The sequence below is a fragment of the Bufo gargarizans genome, chromosome 4 (assembly GCF_014858855.1).
Source record: "Bufo gargarizans isolate SCDJY-AF-19 chromosome 4, ASM1485885v1, whole genome shotgun sequence".
Taxonomy (NCBI): domain Eukaryota; kingdom Metazoa; phylum Chordata; class Amphibia; order Anura; family Bufonidae; genus Bufo; species Bufo gargarizans.
Window position 1 is genome coordinate 243748283 of NC_058083.1, and position 21286 is coordinate 243769568.

A 21286-nucleotide genomic window follows, 5' to 3' on the forward strand; every position below is an offset into this window, starting at 1 on the left:
GGTTATTCGAACTAGACCAATAGAACCTTGCCTGAATGGAACGTTAAAATAAAATAATAAATCTTTATTGTTTTGTTTTATTAAAAACCAGGAATCACAAACTAACACTCTTTGTTAGAGTAAATCAGGCTAGGGTGTAACCCCAGATATGGGGGAGGGGTAATCTTTTTATTTTATATCTCAGAATGGACTGATTGAGCTTAAAAAGTGTGCCTCTTTATACCCTGTAACGCTTAGTAACACTCTCTGAGCACATATGAGCAACAGTGTTACTGTAACACATAAATGAATGCCTGCTGGTATACAGAGCAGTTGTTATGTTACCAACTACTGCCTAAAAGAGCCAACTACAGGGACTATTTGGGGTTTGTATCCTGCCAGAGTGTTATCTGGTCAACTTAGATACATATGGCATTGTGATTACAACGCCTCCCACCCCTGCCAGCAAGCCCTAAGTATTTCTCTCCTGCTCAATGCGTTTCCATGCAGTGGCGAGCCTGCATTTAATCAGGAGCAGGTGCAGGATTATTAGGTGACTATGTAGCATTAAATTACTGCACGTGGCGTGCAGCTTGGCAGCATGTGGGCGCTATGACAGCCATACCGGCCACTCACTCGCTTAATATAGTTATGACTCCGCCCCTCAGCAGGCGCGGTCTCAGGGAACAACCAATAGGAGCAGGGGGGTGTCCACAGTTTCCAGCCCGCTGCTCGGCGTCCACCGCTCGTCTAGTGTAGCGATGCTGGGGAGTGACTTCTTATCAGGGGGAATCCATTGGCAGCCCAATCTGTAAATCAGACTAGACATACTGCACAGTATTTTACCGCAGACATGGTATATGTATATCGCAAGAGGTTCTCCTATATATATTGCTTTATTGAGCATGACGCTTAGCATCCCGTACAGGGTACAACAGATCCCATAGCATGATGGGATAGTCAATTGATGAGGACATCCACAGACATTAGAGCGTACTATCACCGTCCAGTGACATGATGGTGCTCCAAGATAAAATAAATGAAATAAGCGCAGATAAAGGAGAAGACACCTTCAACATAGTTTTTTTTATTTATTGCATGTGCATAATGTTCATGGAGAAGGGGAAATGTTTATTGGGTATTGTTATTGCTCTTTTGATTCAGTAATATTCATGAATTGCATTTCAGTCTATATTTCTTAGGCTGCCTTCACACATTGTTTGATAGAGCCGCAGTCCCATGCTCCTTATTTCATGAAAAGTCGGAACAGATCCTACTACAAAGAGGAAAAGGAACGTTCCCAAACACTTCCCCAGAGAGTATGTTCCTTCTCGTTTGCATTAGGATCCATTCCAACTTTTGATGAAGTAAGATCAGATGTACAAGAGAGCACATCTGCCTAGTGTAGTGTGAAAGCAGCCTTAACATGGAGTATTTCCAATCATTGTATTATTCGTTGTGTATTCAGTGGTGTATTCAAGTTATGGAAATTTCTGTTTATTGCATCTTATTTTTATTGGTCTTCTACATGTATAGTGAATTGTAGTCAATGCCAGTAATGTTCATCATTTCAATGCTTTACATGTAATCTCATTCTTCATTGCTGTTTCCTGTTATTATTGTTTTTTTGCTCTCGCTTTTCTTTTTTTTTTCATTTATCACTTCATCTCAGGCAGCCCAGAAAAATGGAAAAATCTAGCAACCAGAAACCAAACAATAAATGTGCTGTTTCTGAAGTAAAAAGGTATGAGGGTTTCAATGCATATTTAGATACATTATAGATTATGCAGCTCTAACCTGTTGTAAGCTTTACAAAAAGGAAGGAAGGTGTGAGAGCTACGATGAAGGTGGCAACTTTGTTTGGCATGCTGGCATCTCGCATTAAATCACAATATCTAATGTACTGATACAATAGTGAGCAAATCCTTGATCACCTCCAGTCATTTTCAGTGCTCAACCATAGGCCATTGTGGAGATGGAGTGGACCTGACATGTGAATGCATTACACATACAGCGCATTGATGTCAGCATCTTGTAACGTGTGGTGTTCCGGACTGGAGGGAAAAATGAATTTCTTTATTTACCCAAACACTCAATGGCATTGAGTGTTGGGTGAATAAAGGAATCCACTTGTTTCACTGAAGTCAGAATGCTGCCTTTCTTCCATAATTTTAGATACAGTAGATAGACAGACAGAGAGACAGACAGATAGATAGATACAGATATGAGATAGAAAGGTAGATAGATAGATTATAGATAAATAATAGATATGAGCTAGATTTGTTCCAGGCAGCAAATAGTAAAAGAGCTACAGTGGGGGGAGGCAGAAGGGGGGATGCAGTCGAGAGGTCCTGTATATTCTCCGCAGGCTTTCTCCCCTCCTGTTAGTCCAGGGTCTGGACTGTCCAGCTGTACCTATCAGGGCACATCAGCTAAAAAGCAGCCCTTGCAATTTATTGCAGCACAGAGAGGAGAGAAGGGCATTCAATATGTCAGGTCATTAGAGGGTGACATTCTGAACTCACCAGTAAACCACAGGAGCAGAGGAGGCCATTACATTCACAGTGCAGGGCCTCCAGTGAGAGAGAGGAAGGGGGCGGGGCCAAGGTCTGCCTGACTGCAGCACCCAGCTCCTCACTACAGCGTAAGGACTCTGTGGGCCACAGTGGGTGGAAGACCAGGGACCAGCGCTCCTTGCTGTGCTGTCTGTGCTCTTCTCAGGTGCGGCCACCAGCTCTCTTACACATCTGTCTGGGCAGCTCAGCAGGCAGTTGCCCTGTTTGCCCCGCCCCTAACGCCGGCCCTGAGTAGAACAGTGGGTAGGTCTCATCCATGAGTATAGAAACGCTTTGTTTCAAGAGCCTCAAACAAAGATGGAGCGTAAAGATGGTGTTTCAATAGTGCACCAGTAGAATTGAACTCCACCTCATTCTCCGAGACCCTAAGATGATGTAGTTGTGAAGCCAAAAATAAAGATGTGGATTGTGGACTGCTAGTCCTACGCCTCCCACATCTTTCACATATGGTAAAGTGTCAAGTTTAATGTGTGCCTACCCTTTTCGCCATATCAGTTTACAAAATTTATTTTTGACTTTATTAAAAAACCGTAAGGGTATCCAAACCAGTGCGTAGTGTAAGACATAAAGAAGCTGCAGGGCCAGAACATTGTAATAAGTGTTACCCTCCCTGTGACTGGTAGAGGTAGTTTACACCACACTGCCAGTTTAGAGGTGAATTTTGCTAGGAGTGGGACAAGGTTTAACTTCTCACAATCTGCTGGACAAGTGATTCCATTGATACCCAGATATTTTGGATTTTGGTTTACTGGCTAATATTTAAAGTGAACTTAAAGAACTCATATTAAGACTGTATGAAATAGCTGGAATATTGAAGGACTTGGAGTGTCGGCCAAAACAATAAATTATAGGGGTGATGTCAACAGGGAGATACATATGTCTCCTTAGTAACCAGAATCAAGAGGGTTTATTTTATAAAGTTAATAAGGTTTGTAGGTTTTAAAAAACTTTTCTCCTATAGTTGTTTTTTCTGCATGTGTTTTCCATTGTTAAATGTGTGTTATATTTTAACTATGTATCAGTGACACTAACTTTGTTATATTCCTGATGTCTCTGTTGTGCATGCTGATATACATACAGCATACAGTATGATTTCATGTGGTATTATTTATACAGAAAAAACTAGCCTTGTAGCCCATTGCAACCAATCAGAGCTCAAAGTGCTGTGGAAAATTGAGAGCTGCTGTGTGATTGGTTGTTCTAAACAACTGGGCTGTTCTTTCTTTTAGACAATTTTGATAAATAAGACTCACTCTGACATGTAAAACGTGCACAAATATAAACTGGACTGGCTACTAAAGGTACATACATAATATTCCTCCCGCCTAGAATATCCGTATCAATATCTGAACTGCCTTAGAGGCTGTCTTACAGCCATTACATCCTATAAATGGCATATCTGTCCTATTTACATGCAATCTACCGTAGGTTTTGGGATTTAATTCTGCAGACCGTTGCACAACCCGAAACAATATTGTTCTTCAGAAGTCTCCTTATTTGTTTCTGTTCCTCTACCTTTCCTTGATTTTACTTGCATGTAGTTACTCCTATGTGTGGTTCTAACCCTGGTGCCCTATGGCTTTATGTACCATGTGTTTGTGTATTATACAAATAACTTTATGTCACCAGGCTGGATCAAGCTTTAAGGAAGCCCTTGGACAAAAAACCATGTGTGTGGGGATACTATTTTAGATAAGCCATGCAGTAGGTGAAACTGGCCGATGCCCAGGGGCTACCTGAGCCCTCTTCAAGTACTTCACAATCTGACACTGTTAGAATTAATTAACAATGGGAGCATCAGGTACTTAGGTACCCTTCCTATCAAGACAGTGATACGTTTAAATACTGTGGCAGACACAGGAGCCCATGGCTTCCTGCCCCACTGTTCACTTCCACAGGAAACCAGGCATGTAGCCTATACTGACGACACAAGGATGCAGACGCCTCGAGTTGAAAGAGGTCTGTGTGTATGGCTTACCCCACCTACTTGTGTTGCCCCACCTTCAATGAATATGGAGGGGTCACTTTTACGTTTTTTCCAGGGCCACTTTTAAGTTGCCAGTCCGTCCTTGTTCCTGACCTCTGCACAGGTCACAAAGCATGCCTAGAAAACTCTCCTATAGAAGTTAATGTGTCTATGGACCATGGTGGCCACAGCAAAGCATATCTCTAAATGTTGTTAACAACAGCTCAGGCAAGATGGCCGCCCCCATAATCATGTTAACAACAGCTCAGGCAAGATGGCCGCCCCCATAATCATGTTCAGAAAATCAAATAAAAAAGTACAATCAGAAAATAAAGACAGATTAGAAAAAAGGATATGTATCACTATCTGGCTTTATGCCAGATAGTGATACATTGTCCTGCTATTGTTCTGCACCTTTGCCTTGTTATACACTTTTACTCTCAAGCTTTTGCCTTCTTTGAGTATAAAGTTGCCCATACATATTAGAATTCTGTTAGTTATTGTCATATGTCTGGGAATTATAGTTAGATTGGGAATTGCGGAAAGAGACAGTAGAGCAGTTGATCTTTTCAGCAACCACAGAATGATGCATTTTTGAGTGAACTGATTGCTGGCTGCTTATTTGCTCAACAGCAATTTTATGCTGCCCATTATTTAGCTGTTACAACCAAATTTGCATTAGGAGATTGAAAGAAATAAGGTATAGGTTAATTTAAAAAGGTTAACAAGGATTTCTGGGAATAGAGGGGGGAGTTGAATGTTTAAAGAGGCAGTGGAGGCTACGGCCTGCTCACAGCACTGTACATTGTATAGGGGCTTGGTATTGAAGTCCAGGCCCTTCACTTGAATAAGACTGAGCTGCACATCATTCATGTGAACAATGTATGTGACCTCAGTGGCCTAGGAGGAGGCCGGAGTGCTGTGGCCTCTTCAAACAGCTGATCAGCAGGAGTACTGGGAGTCGGACTCCCACCGATAAGATATCGATGACCAATTCTGAGGATAGGTCATCAATACTTTACTTTCGGAAAATTAATTAAAATGAACTGCACCATAAAAATTTTGAACTAAGCTGGCACTCTTACCTGCTGATTGATTTTGTTTGTAGATAGTTTGGCCTCAAAAGACGTTGACCTCAGACTGCAGTAATCTAGCTCTGAATCTTTGAACCTTTGTTACCATGGAAAGCCATTTTATGGGCATGGCTGCCTTCTACCTATTTCCTAACTAGCTTGTTTTTTCTTTTACCTTACAGAAACCATCAAGTAGGAAGTCATTCATCTACGGGGGACTCTTCATTTAGTCGGAGAGGAAGGCAGCTTCCACAGGTCCCTGTAAGGAGCAACAGTGTAGAACAAGGTAGCCCAAGTGACCAACCACACTTGCAAACAGTGTTTTGTGCGTTTGTATGTTCAATGAGTTTTGAAGTGGTGTGGATTGGTGGATTATTAATGTCCTCACTGTGTTCTTTATCATTCGGTGTAAATCTTCACATAAGGTTTCATGTCCAGTAATGGCTGCATTTTATAACTTTACATACTGTACATTATTGTTGGTTTTTGTGATGACATGTTTGACATCTAATCAATGTATTGCTAATAAGACTTTACCACAACCGAACCACAAACTTGATACAGAAGCAAAACTGGGTTAAGAAATGATGTACTCTATAATACTGTAGTCACTAATTATCAGCGTGAAATAACATTTATCTAAAGCATGTGCTACTTTTTATTGGAAGATAGTTTATAGTTGTATATAAAAGGAATTGATCAAATAAAAAAATAAAAAAATTGGATTTATCTTTTCAAATGGGGTCATGGAAATTTAACCTTCTCAGTAACATGAAGCATAATGTGATCTTTTGATGGTTTGTTCAGAATTATTTTTCATCTCTTACTATTTTTAAGATCAAAAGCGATTGCCAGACTCTCTAGCTCTAATGGTCAATAACATTGTGGTAGTCAATACCACTTTACTGCAAAATACAATATATATATATATATATATATATATATATATATGTACAGCATGTGTATTTCTTTGGTATGAAGAATTTCATTATAGGTCCTAAATATAACTTTTCTATAAAGTGTCTTTGCCTTTATAACACATCACGCGTTGTCACTGGATGGGGTAATTGAGTTTGCAATATGGAGCTGAGTAGTAATTGCCTAGTTAATATATGGCGTCGTGTGTCAATGAACCTGCCAGCACTTTAATGCTTTTTTGATGAGAGAACTCTAAGCATGTACAGTATATAACACCAGCAGTGAGAATGTATACAAGTCAGATTGAAGCTGCGCAAAATATTTCCATGTTTGACGTCCTTAGTCATATAGCTGTCGAATACCAAAAACTGGATATAGCTTATGCAATACCCATTATGCTTAAGAAAGGTTACCATTTCTATTAGGTTTACTGGTTATTTATGTTGTGTTTTGAAGTGCTATTTAATTTTATATATATATATATATATATATATATATTGCGCTATATTGTATATACCGTATTATATTTCTAACTGAACGTTTCTTGGCTCACTGTGTGTGTACTTCAATGTTTCGATAATAGCCCCCTATACAGACATTTCGGAGGAACTGAGTTGTATTGTTGAGTGTTTTTTCTTTTCAATAATCTGTTCCTTTATGCTTCTGTACTACATATTAACTATGACATATGGATATGTTGTATACATAGAACATGGTGTCAAAACCAGACAAATGATAACTTTCTTATGAGATAATCCAGTTTAGAAGTTTTTTTGCCTGTTTGGATTGTAAATTTGATACCTTCTAATAAAAAACTGAGATTTTAGCATTTATCAACATCTTAATAATACTAATGGTGCTTTCGTTGTGCCGGTAACACTATATGCAGCACTACTTGGAAATGTTCACTTTATTCTTATTGTTAAACCTGCATGTTTAGGGGTGTGTGACCAAGCCATACTAATACAGTGATTGCATCTAGTACAAGAGCCAATTACTGATTCCTGATAGCAGTACAATTATTGCGGTCTAGTTTATGGTTGTAGAGTTAGGGTCCATTCACGCGTCCGTAAATGTTTTGCGGATCTGCAAAACATGGACACTGGCAATGTGCATTCCACAATTTGCAGACCGCACATCATTGGCACTATAATAAAAAATGCCTAATCTTGCAGACAAGAATAGGATATGTTCTATTCTTTTGCGGAAGCGGAAGCACGGATGCGGAAGTGCAGATCCGCAAATGCGGACAGCATATTCTAGCCCCATTGGAAATGAATTGGTCTGCACCCGTTCCGCAAAATTGCGGAACTGATGCGGACACATTTTGCGGACGCGTGAATGACCCTAAGTAGTTTGCTTGAACATAACTTTGATTTTTTGTTTTGTATTACTTTTGCTATGCATTGAAAATGTTCTATTTTTATTGAGCACTGTGTGACAGTTCTGTGAAAAACAGAATGTTTTTGAAAAGATTTGCTTAGTGATGCATTAGTACTCAGGAGGAATGCTGGCACTTTCTCACAGTGTACAGTCCTCGCTTGAGTAATTTAGTTGAAACTAATTAATTAAAGTGATGGCTTGTTGACTTCACAGATGTCAGTAGTAATGTGCTACTGATCCTGAACAATCCATTCCCCATGAGAGTTCTTCAAAATGCTAAATTAATTTTCAAGTTAAATAAAGAAGACACAGATATCCCTCCACTGTTATTTACTGATTGCTTCCAGTCTTAAAGCATAGGATCACCTTTGGTAAACTAATGCCTATGAGCCATTCCTCAATATAGACCTTTCAACGAAATAGCTTCAGTAATATGGGATTTAAAAAAAGGCCACTTTCCTGTCCCACAAAAGAGCACCACTTGGTGTCTGGTATTGCAGCTCGGTCCCACTCAGTTGAAATGGGCAATCTGTATTACCAAATACAACCCATGGGGAGGAGTGACACTGTATCAGGAAAAAAACCTTAAAGCGGTTGTACAGAATTAGTCAAATCCGTCTGCTTTCCTACAAAATCTGTGAGTGGTATTGCAGCTCATGCACATTTACATCAATGGAGTTGAAAAGCAATACCAGATGCAATCTATAAGACAGGTATCGTGCTGTTTTTGGAAGAAATCAGACATGTTATTTTCGAATTCTGCGCTACACCTTTAACAGCAAGGGCAATTTGGGTAATAGAGAGTAGAAGCAATGGTGAAATACAATTTGCAGAAACTGCTATCATTGCTTTTAGTGGAATGGAGAAAAGAACAGATTAAGGCCTCATGTACACGGCCGTGGCCATATTGCAGCCCGCATACATCGGGTCCGCAATATGCTCCCCGAATCACGGATGCGGACCCATTCACTTGAATGGGTCCGCGATCTGGAGCTGCGGTGCGGAACGGAGGCACGGAACATCACAGAAGCACTATGGAGTGCTTCCGTGGTGTTTCTGTCCGTGCCTCTGGACCGCAAAAAAATAGAACATGTTCTATTTTTTTGCGGTGCGGACGGATCACAGTCCCATTCAAGTTGAATGGGTCTCTTACTACAGTTCATCATAAGGAGAAGTACAATGTCTGAGAGGCCCTCCTTATGACATCCATATGGGGGTGGTCCTGAAGTTGCGAGGAGAATGAACTACAGGTTTTCGTGTTTCTGAATCGTAACCATGTTTCAGCAGTCTTACCTGTGTACCTCCTCTGCATTCTTTGTCTCAGCCCATCCACTCCCCACTTACTTCTTGGTCTCAGTGTGATGTCTTGTTCTTTCCTCACTTGTCATCTTGCTTTTATAAGTTTTGCGGATTTAAGTAACTCAGGACTACTTGAACCAGATGAAGTGAGCACATCTTGAAACCTCTTCTTTTATGTGTTAGAGCAGATAAAACACCCATGATTCATTTCTTAACAATTACCATGGGGTTATTATATAACTCAGTTTAACATAAAGTAATGTTATAATAATTAAAGGGGAATAATATGTAGTGATGGCTTGATGATGTAGAAAAGTCAGGCACAAAAGGAGATTTCTTTAGGCAAACTGCAGCTTCAGTCGCATCATTTCTCCTACTGCTCCTTTATGCATAATAGCTATACTTTATATTTACATCTCAATTGTGTGAATTACAGAAGGAGCACCATGCCATCTAAGTACTGTCTTCATTTTCTGTTTTTAATTAATACCAATTTGATATTTGAATTTATAAATCCTGTTATGTTTATTCTCAACATATTAATTATATGTGTTACAGCTTGCAGTCCGCTGTGTCTTTGTGAATGATTCTGTCAATGTGTATTGAGTATACTGCAAGTCAGGTGTAATAGTTAAAGACCTCCCTGTGTTTGCTACTGCAGGATAGGAAGCCTAAGTGTATTCCAAAAGTTGTGGCCTTTTAGGTCACCTAGCATCCACTTGACTTGGTTTTTGGATGACTACCATTTCATACAGTTACAGAAGTGATAACAGAATCTGCTGTACAGCTCAGGTTGAAAACATGCTTTGATTTTTGTATGACTTCTTTGCAACATCTGAACGGAGTTGGTTACCTTTGAAGGACTTTTATTAGAGCACTTGAGTGATAAATTATTGTCAAACCTATTTAATGTAAAAGAAAAATTGGCTTATCTGTTACATGTTTTAAACCAGGTTATATGTATAGTGCCCTAGGGTTGGCAACAGATTGAAGGTGAACTTTGGAGGTGTCCTTCTTATTGTTGGTTTAATAAAGAGTTATGATTGTCTGTGGCAAGAGCCTCACTTTAAAACCTCCTCTTTTCATTTGTGATACAAATATGAAATCGGTGTAATGAAATATTTGCCGCCCATATGAAATGTCGATCACTCTTTAGAATTAGAGTCGGTCTTATTGAAAAAGCATCATTGTTTCCTATATGTTTCTAGAGTAGGTCTGTAATGAAAGCAGTAAATTGATGAAGGCAACACTGGTGACACATTTTTATTAGGAAATATTGATGCTGGATCTCCTCCCTCTCAATGTCTCTTTAACTTATATGACGCTGTGTCCTCATGAAGTTTGTATCCCACATTCATCCATCACCGTAGGGTTCCATTGTAAAAAACAAAACAAAAAACATCTGTTTAGCATATGTAGTTTTTACTGGCCTCTGCAGGATGGAAAAGTGTAGTGCACCATGGTTTGGCATCCTTTTTTCCTCGATGTATATGTTAACTGTTTGGACAGCAATGTGATGTGAACAGCCCCTAAAAAGGGGTAAAATCGTTAAAAAGTCTTCCCAGTAAGACAGCCTGCCCATATCTCCTATTAGGGGCTGTCCGAGAGTAGTGAGGGTAAAGAGCAGCTCTGCTTAACCATGGCAAAGTTCTCTTGTCAACTCACTGAATATGATGTCCTATGGGCTGGTACAGTGGCATGGGCAGAAATGACTTCAGCATATATGACTTATAATCTGCTACACAACACGGTAATGTTAGGACCACACCATTGGGTGGTCTTGGGTACGTCTTGCTGTTCTGGTCTAGAGAAGAGTGAAATGGCAAATCTCTTAACGGTCAATGAGCTTTTATCATTTACAACAGATAATATGCCACAAAACAGTGTGTTTCCTGTGTGATTTACCATCTGCATCCTATCATTAGTTACTATATTAGTCACTGTGCAATATCAGCATCGATTTAGTACCGTACATTTTGGACATACTTGATAAACAGCAGTCGTGATGTTGTACCGTATAGTTCTCAAAGTGCAGTAGAGAATGTTAATTGTCTTTATATCTATGCATGTCGTTCCAATTTCAGCATGATCTTAATTTCTTGATGTTTTGTATCCCTCATGCTTGTGTTATTTTGCATAGTAAATTAATATAACTCATTATAAAATGTTAATTAACACGGTTGTGTCATTTGGTTAAAGAAATAAACTTCAGTATGCCTATCGTTGCAGTAGTTAAACAGATGCCACAATTGACAACAGTTGTTGATAAACTATCCATTTTTATGCAGTTTTATTATTATTATTATTATTTTAATATGTTTAAAAGGAAAACTACAACGAAATTCCACATATTGCAAGTCAAACTAACTTGGCAACATGCAAACTTGTCTAATATAAGTGCACAAATGGGCGCCCCAATTTTATAGAAATTATGATGTTTGAATTGATTACAAAATTTCACAGTGCAAATCTACATTGAGTTAAATAAGATTGCTGACAATAAGCTTCCTTAATCTTTACTTATTATGTTCTGCTCTAATACAGAAAGCTAGTCGGATTTCTGCTGGTTTTGTGTCATCGGACAGCAGTGCTTTGGTGAGTCACTTGTCTGGAATGCTATTACTAACCACACTAGGTGGGGACTGGGGACATAACTTATTTGGAGCATTTTTTGTTATCAGGAGTAGTGTGAATATGAAGTTTTATTGTGCAAAATTTTGCTCTTGCAAATGCCTATAGTGGAGCTTCACTGCAAAGTGCTCTCTGCGTTGAGCTGCTTCATAGCCCTTCACCCTACTATATCTGTACAGCTGTAGCAGTCAATCAGGAGACCACTACAGGTGTCATTCATGGGGAGGGGCTGTGAAGTAGCTCAATGCAGAGAGCACTTTGCAATGAAGCCTAACCCTAGGGAACTTGCAAGAGCAGAATCTAGCATAATAAAACTTCATATTCACACTACTCCTGATAATAGAGCTCCACAAATTCCTGCTCTCCCTAGCCCCTTCCGAGTGATGTCAAAAGTGTAGCATTGTCAAAACTGATGACTCCCTTTAAAATGTTGCCTCTCTCTTGTGGCAACCAGCAGAACGTTGAAAGAGTCAAGTGCTTCATTTATTTAAACTGTGTTGATCCAAACTTGCTGCTCATGGCAAACAATCACAGATTAATTTTTCCAGAGCAGTCTAACAAATAAAAGTTTAGTTCTGTTTGGTTGCTATGGACAACAAGCCCAGTATATCAGTTAAACAGTTTTAATAAATTAGGTTTACAGTATATGAATGTAGATTTCGACTGTGGACGGTTTTCGTTATCAGACCTTCCCAGAGCTTCCATGGATGTTACTTTATTTACTCCTTGTTGTAGTTTCCCTTTATGTCATATTGTATGTGTTTAATAACTTTAGCATACTACTTTGTTTTTCCGTAGAGCATATTGTATTGTGTTTCTCATTTGTCTTCTGTAGCACATATTTGTCTAATGTATACTCTGCTGATTTCTTTCTTTTATTTCACATCATACTATGCATTATATCACTGAAGAACAAGAGAGTTATAGCTCCTCTTCAACAGGTAATTATGAATCAATATTGAATATCTTCACGTAATGTAGCAGATATTTAATTTGACGAACCTGGTTTGTCCATTTATTTTAAAGGTGGACTATTTGCCAACTAGATCTGATCAGGTGGCATTAGGGTTTAAGTAAAGTTTATTCTAGTAATCTATAAGTAGGCATTTTACTAATCGCAATGAGCACCCAATATACCATATACTATTTTGTTTTATTTTCTGGATTACAAAACTTGGCTGTTTTCTCCCTAAAACGGGGCTCTATCTGTTTTGCAAGTCGGTTGCTTTATTGCAGCTCATCCCCATTCATGTCAAAGGAGCTGAGTGTGTCAGTACCTGAAATAGCCTATAGGCAACTGTTTCTGGAGGCAGGCAGTCATGTTTTTCTGAAAACCCATTAAAGGTAAAGTAGGCAGCCATAGCAGTGTGCATACTGGTCCACATTTACTGTTTGTAGCTGTGTCTGAATTATGGATTAAACCAGGGGTCCTCAAACTTTTTAAACAGGTGGCCAGTTCACTGTCCCTCAGACCGTTGGAGGGCCGGACTATAGTTTAAAGGGGTATTCCCATCTTGGACAATGGGAATGGGAGCGTACCGCGCATGCACTGCCCATGCTCTCATTCATTTCTATGAGGCCGCCCCATAGAAATGAATGGAGGGCAGCTGCGCATGCGTAGTGCGCCCTCCTTCACTTTCGGGGCTCCGTTCTCTATATAGGTGTGGGTCCCAGCACCTATAGGACAATGGGGGCATATTCTAGCGATATGCCCCCATTGTCCATGATGGGAAAACCCCTTTAACTATGAACAAATTCCTATGCACACTGCACATATCTTATTTTGAAGTGAAAAAAAATAAACGTTCCGGTCCTGAACTGAAGACATCCTGATGCATCCTGAACGTATTTCTCTCCATTCAGAATGCATTAGGATAATCCTGATCAGGATTCTTCCGGCATAGAGCCGCGACGACGGAACTCTATGCCGGAACAGAACAACGCAAGTGTGAAAGAGCCCTAAGCAAAGGACAGATCACTGGTTGCAAGCTTAGTATTTGGTTAAACAAATTACAAACATTTTTTTTTAAATGACTTCATCTAGAATACTGAAGTCTAAAAAACTAATTTACATTTAAGAAAGATAAAACGTTCCTTCTGTCACCTTGTTGTTGAACACAACCATTATTGACTTCACAAAAATAACAATAACCTAAAACCAGTTGAATAAATTCATAAATTGTAGCATAAGAAATGATAAAGGAAAGTATGTATTCTTGCCATAAAATAACTATTCAGTCAAAGATAAATAGATTGCTAGCTAGATGTGAGATAGATAGATACTATAGATCAGGGGTCAGCAACCTTCAACATTCCACCTGCTGTCAAACTACAACTAAACTACAACTTCCATCATGCACACTTTATTGGCTGTTCTAACTCCTACAGAAATGAAAGGGAGATTCTAGGAGTGGTAGTGTCACCTGGAGTACTGAAGGTTGCTGATCCCTGCTATAGATAAACAGATAGATACTGTGTATATGTATATATAAATATATATATATATATATATATATATATATTTATTATTAGTACAACTAATGGAACTGGTAAAAGTAAGTGATTTAGCGGCCTATAATGTTTTTTAAATGAGACTATGATTAAACTCTCGGTAATAAGCATAGAAGCAAGATGTTGGATTGTTGCTGCAAAATGCATACTGACAAAAATAGCGTGGTGTTAAACAGGCAGGAAATGCTTAAACCCATATGCAGTTGTGCATGTACAGTGCTGCCCATAATTATTCATACCCCTCGCAAATTTTGACTTAAAGTTACTTTTATTCAACCAGCAAGTAATTTTTTGACAGGAAATGACATAGGTGTCTCCCAACAGATAATAGGACGTTGTACAAGAGGCATTATTGTGGGGAAAAAACATTTCTGAGCTTTTATTTACATTTGAGCAAAAAGGGTCCAGTCCAAAATTATTCATATCCTTCTCAATAATCAATAGAAAAGCCTTTATTGGCTATTACAGCAATCAAATGCTTCCTATAATTGCAGACCAGTTTTTGCATGGCTCCACAGGTATTTTTGCCCATTCATCTTTAGCAATAAGCTCCAAATCTTTCAGGTTGGAGGGTCTTCTTGCCATCACCCTGATCTTTAGCTCCCTCCACAGATTCTCAATTGGATTCAAGTCTGGGCTCTGGTTGGGCCACTCCAAAACTTTAGTGTTGTCTGCTAACCATTTCTTCCCCACTTTTGCTGAAATGTCCACTGGTACCCAAGGGCAAGTTTCTCTGCAGACTGCCTGATGTTGTCGTTGAGAATCCATATGTATTGCTCTTTTTTCATCGTGCCGTTTACTGTGATTAGGTTCCCTGGTTCAATGGCTAATAAAACACCCCCAAAGCATTAGGTTCCCACCACCATGTTTGACAGTGGGGGTGGTGTTGTTTGGGTTGAAGGCTTTTTTGCGCTAACTTGACACTTTTTGGTCAAAAAGTGTCAAGTTAGCGTTTTATTTTTTTTCCCACAATAATGCCTCTTGTACATCGTCTTATTATCTTTTGGGAGACACCTATGTCATTTCTGTCAAAAAATTACTTGCTGGATGAATAAAAGTTACTTTAAGTCAAAATTTGCCATGGGTATGAATAATTATGGGCAGCACTGTATAAACAGGGGAGCAAATCCTGCACTTGTGGCCCAGTTGCTAATGGCGATTCCCAGCAAAAATGCATACAGTGGAGGATGCCCGCAGCAAACCACAAGTACCACAGAAAACATCCTACACAAGATAGCAATTATGTGGATGTGATAACCAATATAATAATCTAATAAGAGCAAGGACAAGTCCACTCTGCGATCTTCCTAAGCCCTCAAACTGATGTTAAAATTGAGAGATTGGTCAACATGTCCTACTAGGAGGACATGTCTGAGCCCGAGCACCGCAAAATGCATACAAGTATCTAGATGGTAAAGTCATAACAAAACCATGTAACCGATTTCTATTGTTTGACTATATACTGTGTATTGGAGAATCCTTCCTCTGAAACTGGAGAAGTACCTATAGGGTGTGCGGTTCCCTCGCCAATTTGACCAAAAGGAGCTAGGCTATTACAATGCAATAATCGTAAAAACTAAAGACAACGGATTGGAAATGAGCTATCAAAGAGGACCTATCACTCTCTCCTGACATATCTTTTTTATTAAATACCTGTACTCTATTCTGGAGCATTTTTTCTGTTAAATCTGTGTTGTTCTTCTGTATAGATATATTAATAAATTGACATGTTACCATTTCCTTTGTCACTACACAGTATGACACTGTCAGCACTGATGGGACACAACCCCTACTGGTAACACAGAGTTAATTTATTCTTACATTTCTAGGAGGAATAACAAAGAAATGGTACAGTGTAGAATTCTAACAGCATACACTCTAGAATTATGAAATTATAAGAAGACACTTATTTATTAAAATGGACATGTCAGGATAGAGGACAGGTCCTCTTTAACAGCATTTCAGCAGAGTATGAACAAGTCATCCAGCATGATCTTAAAGGGGTATTTCCATTTGGACATTTATGGGATATACAGTGTTGGTCCAAATTTACATCTCTCACTATCGGTAATGGAGAGGTGACCACGCTTGGCGCTGTTCTCTCCTCTAACTTGTATAGAACTTCCAAAAATAGATGAGTGCACTAGAGTGTGGCAGAGGTGGGACCTATTGGAAATATTTTGCCGTAGATGTTCATATGTGACAATCCCTTTAAGGAACCCTATGTACTGTAAGTGATAAACCTAAGACATGGGATAAATTAGATTTGAAAGACTTTTGTTAGTGTCACTGTCATATAAAATATAGAGAATATATTTCACTAGAAAGCTGAAGAGTGGGATGGAAGTGTTGTAGCAATTCACCTTATGAATCATATTGTAGGTGATTAAAATACATCAAAGAGCATTCTGACAGCTCAATCTGTAGCCTTTATCTTGACTTTCTGACAGCTCATGCATACTTATTTAAGCTGAATTAGGATCAAACTGATAAAAATTTAGCTTACATATGTTTTAAGGAAATATGGGCTACAGATCTTATGGACAATGTTTTAAATAAACTGTAGTTGGAAAAAAACATTGTCGCTCAAAATAAGCACAGTACATTACAAAAATGCCATAAATGTGCCAACAACTTTTAATTTCAACATTTAAATGCATATCAGTTGTAGAATTATAGAGAAGAAAGAGATGAGCAGATATAAAGTTCCATTGGGAAGAATTTGGTAAAGTGCTACCTTTTGCAATTCATCTATAAAAATGCTTAAAGGTACTAAATGCAGACAAACATTTGTGCTGCTGGTCTTTTTTTTTGCATCTATCAGAACAGTCTCCTGGATATGCCATAGTTATGCATTATGTACATTATCTAATTTTTGCTAGTGTTTCACTCAGACTTTCTCAATAAATGTTTTCTATTACAGTTTACAGACCTGTATGCCGACATAAGGCCCAGAGTTATAATGAATTGTGCACAGAGTAGGGATTTGCACAAACCTATATTGTAGAAACCCACGTGCATTGTATATATTTACTTATACAGTCCTAAGACCACTTGAAAAATGGCAAAAAATCATATTTAGCATGGCTGGATCTTAACAAGGTTCCAAGTAGAGCTTCAACATGCAACAAGAAGAAATGGGAGTGAGACAAAACATTTTTTGAGCATTCATTTTAATGAAAACAACTAATAAACTGAAACAGGCTTTTTTTCAGCTGATCAAAAGTTTAGGACCACACCTCCAAAAGAAAACTAAACCCTCCAAAACAGAAATCCAACTTCCAAACATGAACGCAGTAATGAGTAGCTCCGCCGTTATTGTTTATCACTTCAAAAATTAATTTCAGCATGCTTGATGCAAACGTTTCCATGAGGTGAGTGGGAACATTTCTCCAAGTGGTGAAGACGGCCGCACGAAGGCCATCTACTGTCTGGAACTGTTGTCCAGTTTTGTAAACTTCCCTTGCCATCCGTCCCCAAAGGTTCTCAATTGGAGTTAGATCAGGGAAACACGCAGGATGGGCCAAAAGAGTGATGTTATTCTCCTGGAAGAAGTCCCTTGTCTTGCGGGCATTGTGTACTGTAGCGTTGTCCTGTTGAAAAACCAAGTTGTTACCACACAGACGAGGGCCCTCAGTCATGAAGAAAGCTCTTTGCAACATCTGGACATAGCCAGCGGCCGTTTGACGCCCCTGCACTTCCTGAAGCTTCATTGCTCCACTGAAGGAAAAAGCACCCAGACCATTATGGTGCCCCCTCCTCTATGGAGCGTAGAAAACATCTCAGGTGGGATCTGCTTGTCATGCAAGTAACGTTGGAAACCATCAGGACCATCAAGGTTAAATTTTTTCTCATCAGAGAATAAAACGTTCTTCCACCTTTAAATGTCCCATGTTTGGTGCTCTCTTGCAAAGTCCAAATGAGCAGTTCTGTGGAGTTCAAGGAGACGAGGTCTTTGAAGACGTTTTTTTGTTTTTGAAGCCCTTCAGTCTCAGATGCCGTCTGATGGTTATGGGGCTGCAGTCAGCACCAGTAAGGGCCTTAATTTGGGTCGAGGATCGTCCAGTGTCTTGACGGACAGTCAATTGGATCTTCCGGCTCAGTGCTGATGAAATTTTTTGGGGTCTTCCACTTGACTTTTTTGTTCCATAACCCTCAGGATCATTTAAGAATTCAAAAAATTCCAAATGACTGTCTTACTGCATCCCACCTCGGCAGCGATGGCGCGCTGTGAGAGACCCTGCTTATGCAGTTTAACAACCCGACCACGTTCAAAAAGGGAGAGTTTTTTTGCCTTTGCCATCACAATGTGTGACTACCTGACAGAAAATGACAATGAATCCACATCTTTGCACAGATTTGGCCTTTTAAAGGCATGTGGTCCTAAACAGCCTGTTTCAGTTTATTACCAGTAGTTTTTTTCATTAAATTGAATGCTCAAAAAATGTTTTGTCTCACTCTCATTTCTTCTTGTTGCATGTTGAAGCTCTACTTGGAACCTTGTTAAGATCCAGCCATGCTAAATATGATTTTTTGCCATTTTTCAAGTGGTCTTAAAGGGACACTGACAGGCCTTCTGAGCATAATTAGCTCTTTATATGCCCCCCTAGGTCTTATAATAAGTTTCCAATTCATATAAGTATTATCCCTGTGCGCATTGTAAAACGTTAAAAATAATCTTTATAATCACCATGTCCTTTTTGCCCAAGGGGCGTTCTTTGTGCCGCATTTGTGCCCAGCTGCGTCCCAACTGCCGGATCCTTAGACACGCCCATCTCATTAGTATTCACTTGGCGCAATGTGATCCCGGGGAGCGAGGGTGCCGGGCGCATGCGCAGGATCTCCGAATGTCGGGAACAGGAAAATACCGCCCAGCGAAGTGAATACTAATGAGATGGGCGTGTCTAAGGATCCGGCAGTTGGGACGCGGCTGGGCACAAATGCAGCACGAAGAACGCCCCTTGGGCAGAAAGGACAGGTGATTATAAAGATTATTTTTAACCTTGGTTCAGAGGAGAATGGTCCGACTGATTCAAGCTGATAGAAGAGCAACGTTGACTGAAATAACCACTCGTTACAACCGAGGTATGCAGCAAAGCATTTGTGAAGCCACAACACGCACAACCTTGAGGCGGATGAGCTACAACAGCAGAAGACCCCACCGGGTACCACTCATCTCCACTACAAATAGGAAAAAGAGGCTACAATTTTCATGAGCTCACCAAAATTGGACTGTTGAAGACTGGAAAAATGTTGCCTGGTCTGATGAGTCGCGATTTCTGTTGAGACATTCAAATGGTAGAGTCCGAATTTGGCATAAACAGAATGAGAACATGTATCCATCATGCCTTGTTACCACTGTGCAGGCTGGTGGTGGTGGTGTAATGGTGTGGGGGATGTTTTCTGGGCACACTTTAGGCCCCTTAGTGCCAATTGGCCATCGTTTAAATGCCACGGGCTACCTGAGCATTGTTTCTGACCATGTCCATCCCTTCATGACCACCATGTACCCATCCTCTGATGGCTACTTCCAGCAGGATAATGCACCATGTCACAAAGCTCGAATCATTTCGAATTGGTTTCTTGAACATGACAATGAGTTCACTGTACTGAAATGGCCCCCACAGTCACCAGATCTCAACCCTTTGTGCCCTGGATGTGCATCCTTCAAATCTCCATCAACTGCAAGATGCTATCCTATCAATATGGGCCAACATTTCTAAAGAATGCTATCAGCACCTTGTTGAATCAATTGCCACGTAGAATTAAGGCAGTTCTGAAGGCAAAAAGGGGTCCAACACCATATTAGTATGGTGTTCCTAATAATTCTTTAGGTGAGTGTATATATATATATATATATATATATAATTTTTTATTTTTTTTTATAAAGTTTGGTGACGTGTCATATTGACAAATCACCTGCTATACAAACAAAAGATGGCTTATCTCAGTAAAAAAAGTTAACTCTTTTGAGATTAGCCCTTTAATGTACTGCCACTAAAGGCCTCTTAGGGCCGACAATCGGCGCAATTATTGGGAAGGATTGCAGGATGACTCTGTATTGGAAAGTTTAGCCAACAGTTAAAAAAAGGATGCATAACAGCAAGATGGAGGCCAAAATGACACCCAAATGTGATATGCACAGAGCCTAACAAAGTGGTAGATTGCAGTGTGCTGCAGGGGAGTAAGTGACACACTTTTATATTTCAGCTATAAGAATAATTAAAGCATATGCACTATACTAATGGGGCTGAGCTTCGATACCAAGCCTAGCTTCTGTCAAATGGACAACGCTGTGCTTGAGAAGCTGTGAGAATGCCACAGCTCTCACTGGCGTGCCAAGGACTCCTTAAACAGCCAATTGGCGAAGATCCCGGGAGTTGGACCCCCACCAGATTCAGATGACCTATTACGAGGATAGATCATCAGAACAAAACACTTTTGTTGCTGGTATGGGGTTTGGCTGGTTAGGTGGGGGCACAATATGTATATTATTGGTGTTCTTGCCTGCAATAGCCTGCAGGTTATTTGACAGTAAACACAGAATATTAATCAGCTCTGGCATACCCCCTTCTCCAACCCCAGCGCTCTCCTGCCCTACAGATGGGAGCCCTTCTTCTGCCATCTGCTTTTCCTCCTTTTCCACATCATCAAATATCGATGAGAATATGTCACAAGGAACACCAGCTCCTTGTCTCTCTGCATCTTGCCGACTTTTCTAGGACATGGAGATTTTAGGATAATTTGGAAAAAGTTAAGCCAGCAAAAGATGATTATGTTCATCATTAAGACCTGGCCCCCTTAAGAGGTGTAGACCTGATGGTATTTGTTGGCACGCTGGCGCCGGAATAATAAAGACTTACCTTTGATTGGTATTGAATTACATTTACGGCTGATGTAGGAATAAGTAATTGTAGGAAAAAATAAAAAAATCTGATGCAGAATAAGTC

At 39.7% G+C, this 21286-nt stretch overlaps 1 protein-coding gene across 10 annotated transcripts in view; it reads left to right on the top strand.

Annotated features, from left to right (window-relative positions):
- Positions 1 to 21286, top strand: part of RIMS1 (regulating synaptic membrane exocytosis 1) — a 400438-nt gene that overhangs the window by 216067 nt on the left and 163085 nt on the right. For 6 of the 10 annotated variants that reach the window (XM_044292437.1, XM_044292436.1, XM_044292439.1 and 3 more), the window contains 3 exons: positions 1652 to 1723; positions 5777 to 5880; positions 12737 to 12766. In XM_044292437.1, coding sequence (XP_044148372.1) covers positions 1652 to 1723; positions 5777 to 5880; positions 12737 to 12766 — 206 coding nt within the window. The remainder of the gene's footprint in view (positions 1 to 1651; positions 1724 to 5776; positions 5881 to 12736; positions 12767 to 21286) is intronic. The other 4 variants (XM_044292438.1, XM_044292449.1, XM_044292440.1 and 1 more) reach the window with 3 other exon arrangements.